The sequence below is a fragment of the Corapipo altera genome, unplaced genomic scaffold, assembly GCF_003945725.1.
Source record: "Corapipo altera isolate COAL_440 unplaced genomic scaffold, ASM394572v1 61411, whole genome shotgun sequence".
NCBI lineage: Eukaryota > Metazoa > Chordata > Aves > Passeriformes > Pipridae > Corapipo > Corapipo altera.
The window spans coordinates 21,526,628-21,545,634 of record NW_020884875.1 but is presented as its reverse complement, the minus strand read 5'-3'; the positions used below and the strand labels follow the sequence as shown (position 1 = coordinate 21,545,634).

Here is a 19,007-nt window from a genome sequence, read left to right as displayed (position 1 = left end):
GACCAGTGGATGTTTAGGATTGTACGGAGGCAGCGTTGATGGAAGCGTTCTAGGAGACGCAGGTGGTGGCGGTAGACAACCCATGATTCAGATCCATATAGGAGAGTAGACAACACAATGGCTCTGTAAACACTGATCTTGATGCTTTTCTTCAAGTGTTTATTTTGCCAAACTCTTTTATGGAGTTTTCCAAAAGCACTGTATGCCTTTGCTAACCTGTTGTCTATCTCCCCATCAATCTTACCATTCGAGGAGATGAGGCTCCCTAGGTAATTAAACTGCTGGACTGATTTGAGCTCTGATTGGCCAATGGTGATGTGGGGATGATAGGGGACTTCCTGAGGTGCAGGTTGATGGAGGACCTCTGTCTTCTTTAAGCTGACTTCCAGCCCAAAGAGTTCAGCAGCGTCTGCAAAGCAGGATGTTAAACGCTGCAGAGCTGCTTCTGTGTGGGCAACAAGGGCGGCGTCATCAGCATAAAGCAGCTCCCGGACAAGATGGTTTAAGGTCTTGGTGTGGACCTTCAGTCGCCTTAGACTGAAAAGGCTTCCATCAGTACGATATCAAATGTAGATACCGTCCTGATCCTCGAGGTCTGCTGAGGCCCTTTGGAACATCATGCTGAAGAAGACTGTGAATAGGGTAGGAGCGAGAACGCAGCCTTGTTTCACACTTCAGATAGTTTTCAAGAAAAGACCTTAATAGATACATGAATAAACCATAAATGTTACTGTGTTCACAGCTGATTTTTTTGTTCTATTATGATGTTAAATATTCATGATATTCATCAATTTTCACACTTCTTCTCTGCCTCCATATAAGTAACACTGTACAGTTTCAGAAGAATGTTTATCTCCAAAAGTATTAGAAAAATAACAGTTAATTTTTAGTAATATCCCTTTTTTGTTCTTGTTAGAGCTCCTAGTCATTGAGATGCAGCCACTATACTGGACCTGGATCCAGACCTGTATAATTTTTAGTGCAGCCACCCTGAGTCAACATCCCATTTTATCCCTCAAACAGAGTCATGGTTAATAGAACTGTCATGGCTATCAGAACTTCTTATGAGCTATAGATGGTGTCTATATGGAAATGCAATACTGTTTGGACTAGAAAAAACTATGCTGTTGGGAGGACATAAATTTCATACCTCTCTATTGAAGGACTTAAAATGCAGAAATACAATTTCTAGATAATAATAATGAGAACTATTTCCTCTTTTTTCCACCCTTAGGATTTGCGTTTATCCAGCACCCAAGTTTAATGTTTGAACAGGAAGTGAAGACTCTGTACAACAGCATTCTTTCAGATAAGAACTGTTCAGTAAACTTAAAAATCCAGGTATTAAAAAACCTCCAGACCTACTTGCAGGAGGAGGATACACGTATGCAGCAGGCAGACAGAGACTGTAAGTGCCGAGTTCTTCTGTGCTAACGAGGCATGCAAAACTTGACTTTGTTGCATACAATTACTATGTGTCTGCACTGAGTCAAAATTGTAATCAGATCTGTAGTATGTACCCAAAGTATTTTATAAGTATTTAAAAAGAGGTTTTTGCATAATAGGTGTATTATTTACTTTCAAGATATAATAAATTTATACTTCCAGTATAAATGCTGGAAGGAGTCCAGAATGCGTAGTTGCTATAATGATAGTAGTAATAATTTTTATCAAAAAACCCTCTAAGTTTAATTTGCAGATAAAAAATAGAAAGTACAACTTTATTTTTAAATTAAAAGCCTTTATTAAGGAATAAGACTTGAATTAAAATAGTTTCTCTGTAGTTTTTTTATATATATTTAGACATCAGACTGTTCTCTGTTTCATGCCATCATTTTAAGACAGCTGAAATGTGTGTATTTATTGTGAAACTTAAAAATCAGCATACATCAAGTAAGGCAAAACAAGTGATTATACCATGGTGAGTATGCTGTTGCTTTTGTCCTTTTCACAGGGAAAAAAGTAGCAAAACAGGAAGACCTGAAAGAAATGGGTGATATTTCCTCAGGGATGAGTAGTTCCATCATGCAGCTATATCTCAAACAGGTCCTTGAGGCTTTCTTTCATAACCAGTCCAGTGTACGCCACTTTGCTCTAAATGTCATTGCACTGACGTTAAACCAGGGCCTCATCCATCCTGTTCAGGTATGATAAGCTTTTGTGCTGAGACTTCTTGTTATGCATGTTTTAAGAGGCTTTCACCCTTACTACGTAAATTTCCAGGTTTTTTCTTCTAGTTAAGTTACAATAATTTCTTATTGTAGCAAGAGGCTTTTACAGAAAGCATATTTTGAAATCTCCTTTATGTTGTTTATCCAGTGAGATTCCACATTATCTGTATCGTCTACTTTTGGATTATGATGTAAAAACCCAGGCAGTTCCTAAAGAGCATGTAGAAATATACACTGAAGCGTATTTCTATTATGAATTCAAGGTTTACACTTCATCCTGTGTCAGCTTGCTTCCACCTGAATCCCTATATGCTCCAAACACTATGGAACTGCACAGTCAGTGTTAGAACTTCAGTCATCATTTCCATTATTCTTTGCTTATACCATGGTTTTGTAATTAATTTTTGATACTGCAGCCACTGCACATGTCGTAAGTGGTGTTTGGGGATTTTTTTAAATGAAATTGTCTGTATGCTAAATTGACTTTAGAGTTTGACAAAAAGAGAAGTACTCATAACTTCTTTAGAATGCTAGTGTCTCACAGTATATTGTACTATTAACTTGCAAAAAGTAGTTAGGTGGTAAGTTGCATGGAGCTTCCTATTCTAGTTTCTGCAGTAGAAACAAAGAACAAAAAACAAAAAGAAGGTACAATACCTCTGAATAATCATTTAATTTGTTTTTCAAGTGTGTACCGTACTTAATTGCTATGGGCACAGATCCAGAGCCCTCCATGCGAAATAAAGCTGACCAACAGTTGGTGGAAATAGACAAAAAATATGCTGGGTTCATTCACGTAAGTAATTCTAATTTAACATATTACAGAATACTGTTATATTCTTTAGTGGTTTAACATCTGAGTATGCCTTAACTACAGAAAAAAGAGTATATAAAGTCACAGATAAACAATAACTAAGCAGTTGTAAAGATGATCTTAACTGTTTCCCCTGTTTGGATATTTCTGTTCTGAGAAACAGGAGAAAATAATTTGAAGTGTCTCTTCTAGTACAAAATTTCCTTTAATTTATAATTCACAGTACTATTTTCCACACTGAGTAGTACTTGATAAGAGGGAAGGACAAGTGTTTCATAATCTTTAGCAGTGGTTTTCCTGTATCAATGGACTAGGGAGAACATCGTGTAGCAGTTGATTAAGTCCTTAGTGTATGGGTATTAGAATGTACAAGGCACCAAGGCTTTATAAATTGTAATCTAAGCAGGAGGAGCATAGGAAGCTGTTTAAATCCGGTGAATCTTGCTGAAAGGAAAACCTGAGAGCTAAGTGAGGACATGTGGAGTTGTGGCATAGTGCCAGTTGTTCTGCTTAAGGTCTGAAATTAAGCTGCAGCACTCTCCTTATTTTAGAAAATCCCAGTCTAGGTTCAATGTGTGTACTGCACTGTAGGACTTTTAATGTGTGCTTGTATTCTGCTGCAATGGGAGCATGCTGGTGGCACCCAAACAGATACCTAATCCATTAGATGAAGCGTAGCAGATCGAATTTGGTATGTTAGGTAGCTGGGATTTAACACAATGTATAGATGCAGAGACAACTTCTCTGAGCAGCAGCAGAGTATGAAGAGAATTGAATATGCAGCCTAACTAGAGATTCAGTTTGTTCTGAAGCTGGAGCAGGACCCTTGCATTAAGTAAAATCAACTGGAAATTATAGGATATATGAAAAGAAAAACCAAACAAACCTCATTTTCTGTTCGTTAGTCCTATTGCACTCATATGGATTCAGTTGGTTTCACTACAAATGATACCAAGCATGTACATTTGGTAAAATATTCTGTTCATGTATGAACACATTTCAGTGTTCTTGAAAATCGTTTAAATTGAATTACCTGGATGTAGTGGGTAGACAGATTAGCTGTATGTTTCTAGCAGAATTTACAGTCAAAGCAGTTCACAAGAAATTCTGATCTCTGACACAAGTTTTCAACTCAAAAGGTAATATTGCCTCAGTACGTGTTTTAAATTTAAACTTAAGATGAGCATCCCTTTAAAAAGAGTAAGTTGTAGTGCTTTGGAAGCAATGGTTTGAATAAAAAAAAATATATTTCCATTTCAGATGAAAGCAGTGGCTGGTATGAAGATGTCTTACCAGGTACAACAGGCAATTAATACCTGCCCAAAAGATCCTGTAAGAGGTTTTAGACATGATGAGTCATCCAGTGCATTATGCTCACACCTGTACTCCATGATCCGAGGGAACCGTCAACACAGACGAGCCTTTCTCATTTCTTTACTCAACCTCTTTGATGATACTGCAGTAAGTCCCACATTTCTTTCACTTAAAAAGAAGATAAAATGCAGCATTACAAGCTTAAATTCTCCTTTTACAATGTATTTTTGTGACATAATTATTGACAGCTATTTCCCTAATGTACTTTTTTTGCTTTGTAATATAAGGTATTTATCTATATAATAGAATGCATTTGTTACTTTTACATAGCTCTGTACCTTTTTATACTCAGTTTGGACTGATCAGAAATAGTGTGTCTTTGAGTATGACTAAATTTTGCATGTATATATATTTTGTGTAGTGTGGGTTTGGGTGGGTATATAGAGTAAAAATTCTGATAATTTTTTTGTTCTGTACTGTTAGGAACACAGGATAAGTGTATGATATTTGTATGTGTATTTATGTAATTTTTTTGTTTAACTTGCAGAAAACAGAGGTGAATATGCTTTTGTACATAGCCGACAATCTAGCCTGTTTTCCTTACCAAACACAGGAGGAACCGCTGTTTATAATGCATCATATAGACATTACACTGTCAGTTTCTGGTAGCAACCTACTACAGTCATTTAAAGAGGTATATGCATTTATATTTATTATGGTGGCAACATAAGCTGCTCTATAACATGCTATATTTTTCAGTATACCATTATTATGGTGTGGACCAGTAGCATTGCTTTGTATGTAACCAGTAGACACTAGTTCAAAACTTTACTTACATTGCTGCTTATGTTAATAAAAAAGAATGGTGAATTTTGAGATCAATGCTATATAGTTTCCCAATATGGCTGAATAGCAATTAATTGGAAGTACATGAATAATCATGGATACTAGTTTATTGTGGTTGGTTGTATAATTTTAATAATAAAATCCAGTTGACGATTTATTTTGTTATCAAGTGGCAGTTGCATTCTTGTTACCTGAGAGACTTGAAATACATAGTTTATTACAAGAGAGGGGTGGGCAATATTTCTTAAGGCAGCACATAAGAACCTGAATCATGATAAGTATCTGTTGTTATGGCAATACACAACCCTGTAATTAAAAAGTCCCCGCTTCTTAAAGATTTCAGTGTCTTTCTTTCCTGAACAATTTTTAACAGTAGAAGGTGCAAACTGTCAGGAATCAAACCTCTTTCTAGAATGTCCAATCCAACTAATAAGTACAGGTCAGAGTTGATGCCTGAACATACAGTGCCTGGAAAGTACATTGCTTTGAACTCTTACCCTACTGAAGTTGATTTTTAATCTACTAGAAAGAGACGTGCTAGAAAGCACATTCTTGAAACTGAGGACCAGTGTGTAGCACCCAGCACAGAAAGGATAAGATCCTGGTTAGGACATGTTATTGTCTATGTCATGAAAAATCGTACCATGTGCAGTAATGGACGTATGAAATTCTGTAGCTCTACAAGTAGTAGAACTAATAATAGAATCATAGAATGGTTTGGGTTGGAAGATCACTTAGTTCCAGCCCCCTGTCATAGGCAGGGACACCTTTCATTTGACCAGGTTGCTCAGAGCCCCATCCAGCCTGGCCTTGAACACTTCCAGGGATTAGATAAACACCTCTAGGGGTGGGGTGACGGATTGTTATTATTAATACTGTCTATGATCACTTTACTCAGCAGTATAGTTAGTGTCATAGAATTTTAGGAGACAAGGATTTAAACCATCTTGGACTAGTCTATACCAAAGTACGTGTGGAAATTTCCATGACACACAGAACTAGCATCCAGGTGAAAGAAAAACAGAATTTTCTTTCCGATTTATTGTATTTGGCCTTCTACCATATTTTACTGGAACTGCTAATAAACTTAAGCAGTCTTTTAAGGATAGCGTGTCATGGGAATGCTTGTTGTTTCAGTTCCTTGCAAAAAAACTCTAGGCTTTGGATAAATTTTTCATCATTTTTTTGCCATAAAGAAATTTAAAATTATCAAGTTATGAATTAATAATCTTGTTCAGAGAATTCTTGCTTATTTATACCAGTAATGATTTTGAAAAGATTTTTTTAGAAACATACATGGTACTTACTCTAATTTTGGAATGTGTGTTAACTTCTCTGCCTTGCAGTCTATGGTGAAAGACAAAAAAAAGGAAAGAAAGCCTTCATCAGATGAGGAGAGTGAGAGTGACAGTAACAGTGGCAGCGAGAGTGAAAGTGAGGAGGAAGCTTCCAAGCCTCGGAGGTTACGGAAACGAGTGGACTCTGATTCAGATTCTGATGAAGAAAATGACATAAATGCTGTGATGAAATGTTTACCTGAAAATTCAGCTCCTTTAATTGAATTTGCTAATGTCTCCCAAGGCATATTATTACTTTTGATGCTGAAACAGCATTTAAAGAACCTCTGTGGATTCTCTGATAGGTAAGGCTATTTAGATAATAGACCACTCATTATGCAGTGAGTTATTTGTAAGGATTAGGTTTGGGAGATATTTTTATTTAAGTTGATCATAACTACTTGTTTAAGCAATAGATTTTTGTAAAAGAGAAACCAAATGTGTTAAGTTGAAGGTAATGGAACTCTGAGTTAGAAAAAGCAATGATTTCATTTCTTACTATGTTGTCTATTGTATATGGAATTATTAAAATACAACTAGTTGAAGATTTTTAAAGCTCTTTGTTCAAATTACTCTGGACTTTCCTTAAAAGCTCTTCTCCACTGTTTTCTTTAAACAGTAAAATTCAAAAATATTCTCCATCTGAATCTGCAAAAGTTTATGATAAAGCTATAAACAGGAAGACAGGAGTGCATTTCCATCCAAAACAAACTTTGGATTTTCTGCGAAGTGATATGGCTAATTCCAAGATCACTGAAGAAGTGAAGAGGAGTATAGTAAAACAGTACTTAGATGTAAGTAAAGTTGCTTTGCAGAAAACCTGAAATCCTTTTAAACTAGGTAATACAGTATAAACTTGAAAGTACATGCTGATGTACCGGATGAACATTTCAAAATTTTAAGTTCCTAGTCATCTGATGTGATATGCTGACCTTCCTTTCAGGATGTTTAGCAGGACTATATTTCAAAGACTTCTAATAAGTTTAAACACAATGCAAAATAATTTCAGCTAAAGAATATTCACCTTTATGGAGTATTTTCTAGTTTCAGGTATCCGTCTTGTGTATCGCTCCCGTATAATTTGTTCACTTTATCCCTGTCTGTTTCCATCATGGGAGCAGAGACTAGGTGTAGTTTATTAGCTGTTCCCCCTCTCCCAATAACAATTGAGAAAACTTGCCATTTTGAAAACGCAGGAAGAAAATTTATGTATCTACTAAAAAAAAGATAGCAAAGTTAAGTTTGTAGAACAAAACATAAGCTGTTCATGTTTGAAGTTGCCTGCGGTTCGTTTTACTCTGTTTCTTTATGTTGCTATTTGTTTCATCCTTAATGTAATGTGACATAAATGTCTACTTTTAAAGTTACAATGTGGACTAATCTTTTTTTTAATAGTTCAAGCTCCTTATGGAACATTTGGATCCTGATGAAGAGGAAGAAGATGGAGAGGTGTCAGCTAGCACAAATGCTCGGAACAAAGCAATTACCTCGCTGCTTGGAGGAGGCAGCCCTAAAAACAATGCAGCTGAGACAGAGGACGATGAAAGTGATGGGGAGGATAGAGGAGGAGGCACTTCAGGGGTGAGGCGGAGGAGGAGTCAACGTATTTCGCAGCGTATTACGTAAAATGATTTTTATGTGCTTATAAATGTCAGTTTATTATATTAAATGTACACCAAGTAATGTAATCCACATGAAAAAAAGCATTTTGTAGATAGAGATTCTCTACTTAACCGTTTATACAACTTTTGTAGAAAGTTTAACAGAAAAGACAATAAAAAAAAAAAACCAAACTAGAAAATGAGATTTATCCCGTATAAAAAGTTATTAATTTTCCTTTGGAATGTACTGTGTGTTATCCTTTTTATTGTTGCCAAGTTTTTATGTAGCTTTATGATTCATGTGTATATATAATTTTATATATCAATAAGAGATAAAGACACGGGTACAAATTAAGAGTATGTGGTTTTACAAGGATATGTTAACCCCTTGGCGCTGGCGGTCGCGGTGCGTCTCATTGCCGGCAATGGAATGTGTGCCGGGAAATCCCAACTCCCGGCGTCAAGGGATTAAAAGCAATAAAAGCAATAATTTCACTAAAGTTCTTTTGTGTAACACTTGGTCTTTTTTCCCCCCAATGTTTTAGTCATTGAGAAGGTCAAAACGAAATTCAGACTCTACGGAGTTGGCAGCACAGATGAATGAAAGTGTTGATGTCATGGATGTCATCGCTATTTGCTGTCCAAAGTACAAAGACCGACCACAAATTGCAAGAGTAGTACAGAAAACCAGCAATGGCTTCAGTGTTCAGTGGATGGCAGGCTCCTACAGTGGCTCCTGGACTGAGGCTAAGCGCCGTGATGGCCGCAAACTGGTGCCTTGGGTAGACACTATTAAAGAGTCAGACATTATTTACAAAAAAATTGCTCTAACGAGTGCTAATAAGCTGACTAATAAAGTTGTGCAGACTTTACGATCGCTGTATGCCGCCAAGGATGGAACTTCCAGCTAATGAATTTGTACATGCAGCCAAATTTACAGGAAATGAAATAACAGAAAAAACTTGAAATATCAACTTTCTGGCAAAAAAAAAAAAAAATCAGTTAAATGAAGAGTAAGAATGGAACCTGGGACGCGGGGAAAAAAGAAGGAAATGTTTGGTAAACATTTTTGTGGGAGCTTCCTTCGCTGTTGTGCAGCAGAAACTTCTCAGTTCATTTTTACTCCCACTGTATTATAGTTTAACAAAAAAATTGTTTATATCTTGAAAAAAAAAACCTTTCTGTTTAAAAAAAAATAAACAAGTGAATGTTGGAAATTAGTCTGTTAATGTTCTTAATAAAGTGTTCTTGGAGTTTAACCTAGCAGCGGATGGCTTTCTTTAGCTTAGCCCAGTTTCCAGGAAAGCATTGTTTTACCAGGCTGTAAAATGGCAGAATCTCCTGGATATATAATTTATTCTGTTGAAGAAAAAAAAAAAGGAAAGAAAAAAAAAGCATGCAGTATCTATGACCTATCTGCAGGAGGAGTTTTTGTAAATGTAGATTTTGATGTATTAGGTCACCCTGAAATAATACAAGAAAAGGGATCCCCAGCAAATCTGGTGGAACGAATACTGCAATAAATTTTTTTACTTCTCTTTGTTACTTGTCTGTTTCCATTTGAATTTCTTATTGTAAAGATCTGTTTAAATCCATTTATATTATTTTGCAGTCTTTTATGTAAAATTTACTATATCAGTGGTTTTCAAAACGACATAAAATATTGTTTATACAGTTTGTATAGGCTGACTTCTGAATAATTGGTATCTTTTTATTTTTATCCCTGAAAGGGTATAAACACAAGTTAACTCCAGGGTTTTATTGTATCCTGCAATATTTAGTATTAACTATATGATTTAGCACTGTGCCAAACACATTTTCAAGAGTACATTTTGATATAAAAAGAAACTATAGTTTATTCCTTGTATGCTTCAATTTCTTTCTAATGCTGTCCAAATGGTAATTTATGGTAGTTCAAATCTGGGGAAAGCTGAATGACTATTCTGCTTGGGCAAACTGGCCATGTGTGCATTTCTCTGTGTTAATATAGAGAGGTTTGTGTCAAGAGGAGATCTCTACCAGTATTTGAGGAGTGAATGGGTATGAGTCTGGCTAATTACACTACATTCCTTCACAAATGAATTTAAAAAAAAAAAAAAAAAAGAAGTTTGTATATTAGACTATTTTTTTTACTAATTGAAAGATGTTTTCACGTTTTGTAAATTGAAAAAATGCTACTGAAATCTTCCAGAAGCATTTGCTTCAACTGCCTTGCCACAACCTTTCGTAAGCAGTTTGTCTTCCTAGAGAGTAAGAAAAGCAGCATATTTGCAAACAGGAAAAAAGTCTAAAACCGCTAAACTTCTTAGGGGACTATTAAACCCTGCTGTCTTTTCAAATGTATTTATCGAAAACAGATGTTCCTCAACACGTAATTCTTTTTCTATTATGTTTTGTTTCTTTTACAAATTTAATATATGGTAGGATGCTGTTTTTATGAAACTAACTTGCAGAATTCTAATACTTTAGTCAGTTTGTGAGGAATAGTAACAGTATTCCAAAATATTCTTATGTACAGAAAACTCACATTAAACAAATTATTAATAACTCCTCGGAATCCACTTAGTGAGTTGTTCCTATAGGAAATGCCTTTCATCACTGGAATTTTTCTGAACAGAAATATTTTTAGCACCTCTTTGTTTTCACAGTTTATAGTGTTTTCTTCACTGTATGAAAGGCCACCTCTTGGGCTAAGATAGATATTTTTAAAGTAGAGAGAAGTACAAGTCGCTCCTCTGCAACACTGGAAGTGAGACATTTTTGTATCAAACAATGAAAGACTGTATTTCTCAGGACCAGATGCAGCTTTTATAGGGGGAGTCTCAGAGAATAGAGGGGTTATATAACATGTCACATGTTATTACTAAAAAGAGGTGAAAATACTTCACAAGGAAACTCCCAGGTGATAAAAACAAGGATTTCATACAGTTGCAATGTAAAATGAAATTGTCTGTTAGTCATCTCTGATGCGATTTATATTAAAGCATCTTATCTTTAATAGCTAATACAAATATTTCCTTGTTCATAAATACTTTTCTGGCTTTTACAGTAGCAAAGACGGGGTTTTATTTCAATGTGCTTGGTATTTATTGGAATAAAATTATCAGAAAGAAATTATGATTAAACAATGGAAACCTGAAGGCTAAAGTTGTCTTAGTTGAGGGGATTTAGACTATTACTATATTGTGTGATATGCCAAGTGCTCCTTGATGGGATCTGATGGCTGTTATATAATTTACAGTTATAAAACTGATTTTAGATTATTAAATAAATCGAATATGATTCTTACTAATTAAGAGTTGAATTTTACCCTCCTAAACTACCCAGAGTAATACCTAGTTTTGTTTTGCCAGTCACAAATATTGCAGTTACGTGCTGTGAAAGGAAGAGGTTGCAGTGCTCAGTTTTGGTAAACAAACTCCTGTTTGCTGTGTGTAACATGGGCTGGCAATTTTCAGGAGCAGGAGGTCGAGTGCCTGAGGCTGCAGTTGGCATCAGTGCAGTGATCAGCCTCGGGGTAGCAATTGTGATGTTACCAACATGAACCACATTGTCAGCAACAATGTGCACCAGGATAAGTGTTCTTCTATATTGGGGGGGGGGAAAAAAGGTGTTTGGTTTTGTTTTGCTTTTTGTTTAAGTGCTGCAGTGCAGTAATTGATGCAGTGACACGATTATACTCCTTTGTATTGACAAAGCTTTGTAGTATTTTTTCACTGTATGGCTACCAATTTTTACATATGTGACTATAAGATTATTGACTCTTATTCTTCTTGCTTTCTTGCTTTGAGTACAGGATCTGTACATGGAGCTTGTTGCAGTAGCTTACCGAAAAAGGGGATATTGTCAAGCTTTTAGAATTAGCACTAGCCATATTGTACTTTTTAAGAAAACACAGACACTTCCATAATCTAAATAAGAATGAAATTATTATTTTTAATCTTCCACTTCAGTACTGTAAAATTGCAGTATAAATCTTGAATATTTTCATTATCTCTGCAGCTATACAAGATCACAATAGTTTTTGACAAAACTGTAATTATAAATAAGTATTTTTTTAAATGATTCAGTAACGCCCTTTTGTATTTTTGAGGTTCTTTATTGCTTATATTAACAGCTCTAATGTGTATAAAGTAGGCATGGGAAATATTCAACATAAATATTTTAGTGAGGTGTGGCCATTAAAAAAGCTGTTTAAGTTTTTAAAATTTGAGTCAAACTTTAGCCTTTGTTTTGCTGTTGTGGTGTCACTAGTGAGAATATTGTTACTGTGGAATAATTGGGTTGTGCTAAACACTAGCTTGAACATGAAATACCTTGTAGCACTAAAATAGTTCTTAAATGTGTTTGTGGCTCATTGCAAATGAAGTTTTTAGTTGAGTCAGACTCATGTGGTGCTAGTTAACAGCAGGGCATTCTGCCAAATGCAGGTGTCAATACTGTTCCAGGGAAATGAATGGATCAGCTCAGCCAATCCTGACTGGACAGCTTTGAGCCCCAGGCAGGTACAAGTGACGCTTAATTCAAACAAATGCTTACTGCTTTTCTATGTGCCCAACACTCCTGAAGTCTCATGCCCTACCAATAGCAAGACTCCAAGCCACAATTCCTATATCCTAGTTTTCTTCCACTCACCAAAGAGCCACACCATGATCGTTTTAGCGTTTCCATACCCATGAGAGAATTTGTCATCTTATCATTGAAGTACTGAGTTGTAATGGGAGAGTTCTTAATGTAAGTAGTAAGTTTTTAGATTTCATGGTTCCTTGACTAAATATTAAAGTGTTATTGTTATATACAAATAAGTTCATAGTATTTTCATATTTCATTTATTTAAAATAAATGTTTTAAGAGTTCAGTTTGGACCCTTCCACAATGAAACTTGCAAGTTTTTATCTTAAAGTATGCATACATTTTGTTGATCCCTTTCCCACTGTGCTCACACTACTCAAATTATGCCTGGGGCACCTGTAAGCCATCCAGGGAATACACTTTTGGGTTATTCTGGGAGAATTCTTGCCAGTATGTGTTCATCCCATCAGACATAACTACGTAATTTCTAATTTCTACATTATTCAGGTGCAGTTTTGCACCAAATTTTGGAGTTCTCTGAAAGGAATACTTTTTCTTGGCACTCATGCAGCTGCATACGCTGCTCACAGCTACCCGAGTTCCTGGGTCAAACACCCTCCTCAAAACAATCCTTAGGTTGTGGGTTGGCCTGATGGGCACCAATGGGGTGGGAGCAGAGGGTTTATCCCGCATGGAACAGCGATAGCTCAGGCCACCAACGCCAGTCGTGTGCACTTGGCAGTTGTCCATCCAGGCGAGGGAATCTGCACTGGAGTTGAAGAGGGATGTCACCACATAACTGACTGTCCCAGTTACAGTTTCTGACACAGAGTGGCAACTATTTCGCATTATTCCAGTGACTGTTTAAAGAAGTCTGTTTTGACCTCGAAAGAGCTTTTCTCCATTGCTGTACTTGGTGCAGCTGTGTTGAAAGGCTCCTATTTCTGTCTTGAAACAAGAGCCTGCTTCCTAAAACCTAGAAAGGTGATTTCCATCCCCACCTGCCCAGGGGACTGGTTATTAAAAGGATCCTATTGCTGTGCCTGTCCTGCAGCCTCTGTCTTTCAGGAAGCTTTAGTAACGAGCACTTAAACCGTGTTGGGTGGGTACCACTTATGCTGGTGTTGGCTGTAAACCTCACTCCTGAACACTGTTGTTTAAGGAATCAGCTGCCTTTCAATGCGCTTCCTCCTTTCCCTTCTCCCAGAATACCCTCTGAATTTGTTTTACCTGTCCCTTATTTGTAATTCTCTTCCCAACTACAGAAGGCTAGAAAATGTGCTGGACAGCCCAATTTTGTCACTACATGTAATTTATTTTTGAGAAACCATACAGGGGATCATCTACTTCTCATTCTGACTTCCTAAGCACAGACTGAAGACAGGTTTTCTTTGGGAAACAATCTTTTTTTCAATCTCTTATTTTGCGTATTTTGTTCTCTTCTTAGGATTTCTGGTTGTACAAAAATATTGCTTAACTGCACTTAAGTGCCTGTAAGCCAGAAATACATATGTGGAGGGAGACATTCAATGGGTTTGTGTTTCCTTCTTAGACGAAATGTATTCTGTGTGCACAGGCAAACAAACTGTAATGATTCCCTGAGGAGAGCCATTTGTTTCATGTTTATGGAGCTTTTTTATTTTGAACAGTCCCATGTGGAGATGGACTTTCAGATTCAAGGTCAGCCTCAAACACCTCCTGTGTGATGCATCACTGCAGTTCTGAATGTTACTGTTCCATCTCCACATACAAACCTGCAAGTCAGATTCAAGTTCTGTGTTTTGGATCACTCCTCATCAATTCTTTTCATTTGCTGTCCAAAAGTACTGCTGTTGCCGGAGAGAGGACTCCTTTCCTCCCCCTTGTATTGACATCCACGTGAAATAATTGGTGCAGAAGTTGTTACAAAGTCTGTGTTCAGCCTTCAAGTCATCTTGACCAAACTTTCCAGACCAACCGTGTACAGACTTCTACACAGTTACTTTTTCTCTTCGGGCAACCAATAATTATAGGATCCTCCATGATTAGTGTAAATTTTCCCTACCTTTGATTTTTAGGTGTTGACTGAGAAACCCACTCAGGCCACTTCCTTAAATGTCACACCACGGATTTTTAGGAGGTCATAACAAGGCATGTATTTCTCTGAGCAGGCCCTTTTCAAATTTGTGTAGTTTCTGAACATTCCTTCCATCTATTTGTTCTGTCTCTCTACATCAGAAAAAGAAAAAAAAAATTTCCATTATTTCAGTGTGTTTAAAAAATTTCCAGTTGAGAATCAGGGTGGTCTTTTGGTGCCTTACCTCTTCTGTCTTAACTGAAGCTCACAATGTGACTTCAAAGGCAAGTTTCAGGGTTGTATTTATTGTTTGGGTAGTAGGTACTGTTGGAGTTTCGTTCCTTTTTCTTACAAAATTTTACAAATCATAGTGCAGATTTAGCTTGTGTACATGTTCCAGTGCCACACACAATTTGTTATTCCACAGCTGAAGACACACTCTTCCACCTTCAGAAGGTGTGAGCCTGATGTTGAGGAGCTAAGGAACCTGAAAGTCTACCACCTTCCCTTGTAGGTTCCCTTTGAAAATACCTATTTCTCCTTCTTTACTGGCCACTGGTTTTGAAACTAAAACATAAAGGCCAGCCCTGTGTATGTTCAACTCTGTTTTCACAGAGTGTTACATCTTTTTAGTAGTCTCAGTTTAAATAGCCAGAGCTCTGGTTTAGAGACGCAGTTCTGCTGAAGGTGCATAACTTATGTCAGCCAGTGGTAAACAGCAATTTCTTTATTACTCTCTGAGTCCCTTAATCATAAAGACTCATATTAAAGAACAAAAACTATTGAAGTGGTATGTTCTTATTTTTGTAGCTCGGTCTTTTTCATCTTATTTTAATTCTTGTATTTCCTTGGGATTATTAGGTTGGTAGTGGGTGTTGTCTTCAATATCTCTTTTTAGGGTATGGTTTGTGGGGTTGGTTTTCGTTTGTTTGGTTGGTTTCGGTTCTGTTTTTTTTTTTAACTTCCTGCAGGAAAGTATTTTCCTGAAATAAGTTGCTTTTGGGTTTCTAAAGCTGAAAACACTAAAGAAACCAAAGATCAAACATAATCATGTTTAACTGTGAAATTTCAATATCTTTGAGATGGAAATGTCGCACTACTAGGCTGCTAAAGGAAGTTCAGGGTTTTATTGGGTGAGACCCCAAAAAAGCATAACTGTGCTTTAGGAAAATGAAAGTTGCTACAGCTTGTTCGACTCAAGCGGTTCCAAAAATCAACTCTTCTTTCTAAAATACTTTTCCTCTATTTCTCATTTTTTATTGGGTTATTCTAAGTATGCATGACATTATATATATTCTATTTTCCACATTTCCCTACTCTGTATTTCCTTATGTCTTTTCTTAACTAACTGATGCATTCATCTTTGTTTAGCTGATGTTTCATAGCTTACTTCAGTGCAGAGCCTTTTGGCTGCAGCCATGAGGAATCACTGGGTTTAGCACCAGGGAAAGGGTGGGGATACCAATGCCACCCACACTGCACAACAATTAAATTTAGGGGGCTGGGACCTCTCAGGGACTATCCTGAGTCCTGGCTGCTGGTCTGGCCTGGCCCTGAGGCCCCTCCCAGTGTCAGTGATGGTAGGGTGGCTCCTTGTGGGGGTGGATGGTCCTCGGTGGTGCTGGCCCTTCTCTTCAGGGCTCCCCAACTGCCTGGGAGTGAAGCCCTGAGCACAGCCTTCTCTACATCCTGCTGCAGCATCTCTTGCTCCACGGAGGTGGACCTTGGGAAATGGACCTCAGGAGGGTTGCAAGGACAATTGACAATACCAACAAATCCTCTTGATGGTTGCCATGGCGTTCCATCCTTGTAACAGGTATTAAGGATGGTTGCCATGGCACCCGGCCATAGCTAGGGGGTCTCAGGGAAAGCTGCTCTGCAACTCAACCCTAACAACAAGTTTATGGGATGGTTATCATGGCACCATCCCTGAGCACTGGGGCTCAGTGCTGGTTGCCATGGCACTGGTCCCTAGCAACATATCTCAGTGTCTGGTTGCCATGGCATCCGACCTCTGCAACACAGTTTAGGGATGGTGGTCATGGTACCCAAACTCAGCAAGAGGAAATTCTGCCGTGGCACTGCCCACAGCAACAGAGCTCAGCACAGGCTGCCACGGCACTGGCTCTGACAGTGGGTCCTTGTGGGAGACATCTCAGCAACAGGACCTTCTGATGACTCCCATGGCACCTGATCCAAGCAACACGTCCCAGAGCCCACTGCCCTGGCAACAGTTCCCAGCAACCTATGTCTTTGTCTTTGGTTTCTACAGCATCCAACCCTAGCAATGGGTTTTACTGCACCTGCTGCCATCACATCTCAGGCAAAGCACGAGTTTAGCACTGGCATTCTGACTGGGAAGTTTTTGGGCTGCCTCTCTGCCCTTGTTCCAGTGATCTGTGATGCTTTGGATGGGGAGGCACCTGAAGTATTTCCTTCCCCACTGTTAAAATGAAATGAACTTATCGCTTTCTCTTCCTTCCCATGGCTGGCTGTGGTCATAAGGAGACTTTCATACTTGGACAAAACAATATTTTTCACAGTTACTTCCTGATGATTTTTTTGCTGCCACTCTGAAGAAAGACTTTGAGTAAAAGTCACAGTTTCATGCTTTGGACTGACTCTTGGAAGGTATTGGCCCTTTCCATTTGGAGATAGTCCCACCCAAGACCAAGTTTTCCAGTCTGGTCACTCCTGTGAGAGAAGCTGATGCAGATTCTGAGGACTGATAATAACATGTGGCCAGTCAACTGCCAAATCTATGTTGGTATGTGTGTGTAATACTGCAACAGCCTTTCTCTGAACCTTATTTTTGACATTTGCCAAGATGCAGCTTCACGTGGAAATATGAAACTTTTATTTTTTTTTTTTAACTATTACAGTTCTGGATGACAGTAATTGGAAATTAACTTTTGACTTCCATGAAAAATTCAGATTTCTTCACTACAAAAGTAAATACTACTGCTGGTGGGAGAGAGTCACCACAACTGCATCTGTTCAGACTACCACCACTACTTGATGGTCACTGAACATATGGGAAATTTTCCCATAGATTTCTGGAGGCTGCTAGAGGAGCTCTAAAAAAGCAGCATCATATAGATGGATGAACAGTGATATTGCTCTTTAACCCAGTCCTTTGTGTCTTATATTGCTGTCTGATTTTCCTAACAAAAGTCTGTATTTCATTTGTTGCTGCCTATTTGTACCTCTTTCAGTCATTCATACTCTTCTAAGGTTTCTCTAAACTACTGCACAAGTAAGCTGGGTTTGAAATATGAGGGTAGTGCATGTGCACACATACAGTCCTAGTGGTACACAGCAGTGGAACTGCTCCATGTGTAAATAATTTACAGCAGAAACTAGTAAATTCACTTTTATTAAATCAGTTTATCACAACGATCATGTTACAAAAATAACTTCAGAATGATGTTAAATATTAAATACAAAGGTAAAACAGTTGCACAGTACTCTTAAAATAGAATAACATTTTTTGTACGTATGAATGTTTCTACATAAAGTAGCTGACCTGGATCTGTTTAAGACTGTTCGTCTCCCTTTACCAACTATATTTAGTTCTTCTTGACCTGAAGACATATAGAAAGAAAACTACACATTAAGGAATTGAATTTCACCGAGGTAAGACTGAAAGCAGTGAGAGTTTCCATGCTGTTTAAGAAGGAAGCCAGTGCAAGACTCGATCCGTTTTAAGTAGAACAATTATTGTTTTTACTGAAACCAAACACTGGCAACTGTTTGGAAGTGCACAGTGGCTGGGAAATTTTCACTTATCTTCCACGTCTGCTACCATGGCCTCAACTGCATTCCAGTCCAGCTTGCTGAGGATACTTCCTGTGCTTTCAGAAACGCTGTCGGTGTTGACACTGCCCAGAGGAGAGAAACTCATGCCATGCCCTGCAGGGGCCTGTAAGAGGGAGAGAACATGAGCTGAAAAGTGCATCTTTCAGGGACAGTAGAAAAAATCACACCCTTTTCAAACATGTCCTAATCAAGTTATGTGATTATTCTGCAACAAATGCAATTTGTTTTCCTGTTTATGCACTCCAGCCAGTGTCTGTTACCTGGACAGTGTAACTATGTGGTTGTTAAAAAGAACATTCAATTTCAAGGCTCACAAGAATGACTTTGCTTGTAAAGACAAAAGGTACTTCAGCTGAAGCACCATCATTTATGTCCTGTATCTATCCCACACACATATTTAAAACAGAGAACCACATTTTAAATAAAGCAGAAGCAAAGAAAGTGTTAAATGGCAAGTACCAAAAAGTTCCTAGTACA

At 37.6% G+C, this 19,007-nt stretch overlaps 2 protein-coding genes across 10 annotated transcripts in view; one reads left to right on the top strand and one right to left on the bottom strand.

Moving 5' to 3' along the window:
• The window catches only part of NIPBL (NIPBL, cohesin loading factor), a 161,522-nt gene extending 149,839 nt beyond the window's left edge, over positions 1-11,683 (top strand). For 3 of the 6 annotated variants that reach the window (XM_027634341.1, XM_027634343.1, XM_027634344.1), the window contains 9 exons: positions 1,235-1,408; positions 1,955-2,145; positions 2,860-2,967; positions 4,246-4,446; positions 4,847-4,993; positions 6,492-6,787; positions 7,102-7,276; positions 7,878-8,063; positions 8,629-8,994. In XM_027634341.1, the coding sequence (XP_027490142.1) occupies positions 1,235-1,408; positions 1,955-2,145; positions 2,860-2,967; positions 4,246-4,446; positions 4,847-4,993; positions 6,492-6,787; positions 7,102-7,276; positions 7,878-8,063; positions 8,629-8,994 (1,844 nt within the window). Of the gene's footprint in view, positions 1-1,234; positions 1,409-1,954; positions 2,146-2,859; positions 2,968-4,245; positions 4,447-4,846; positions 4,994-6,491; positions 6,788-7,101; positions 7,277-7,877; positions 8,105-8,628 lie in introns of all 6 variants that reach the window. The other 3 variants (XM_027634345.1, XM_027634340.1, XM_027634342.1) reach the window with 2 other exon arrangements.
• Positions 11,684-18,068: 6,385 nt separating this feature from the next.
• The window catches only part of CPLANE1 (ciliogenesis and planar polarity effector 1), a 56,671-nt gene continuing 55,732 nt past the window's right edge, over positions 18,069-19,007 (bottom strand). For all 4 annotated transcript variants that reach the window (XM_027634680.1, XM_027634682.1, XM_027634683.1 and 1 more), the window contains one exon: positions 18,069-18,633. In XM_027634680.1, the coding sequence (XP_027490481.1) occupies positions 18,493-18,633 (141 nt within the window). In that variant the 3' untranslated portion in view covers positions 18,069-18,492. The remainder of the gene's footprint in view (positions 18,634-19,007) is intronic.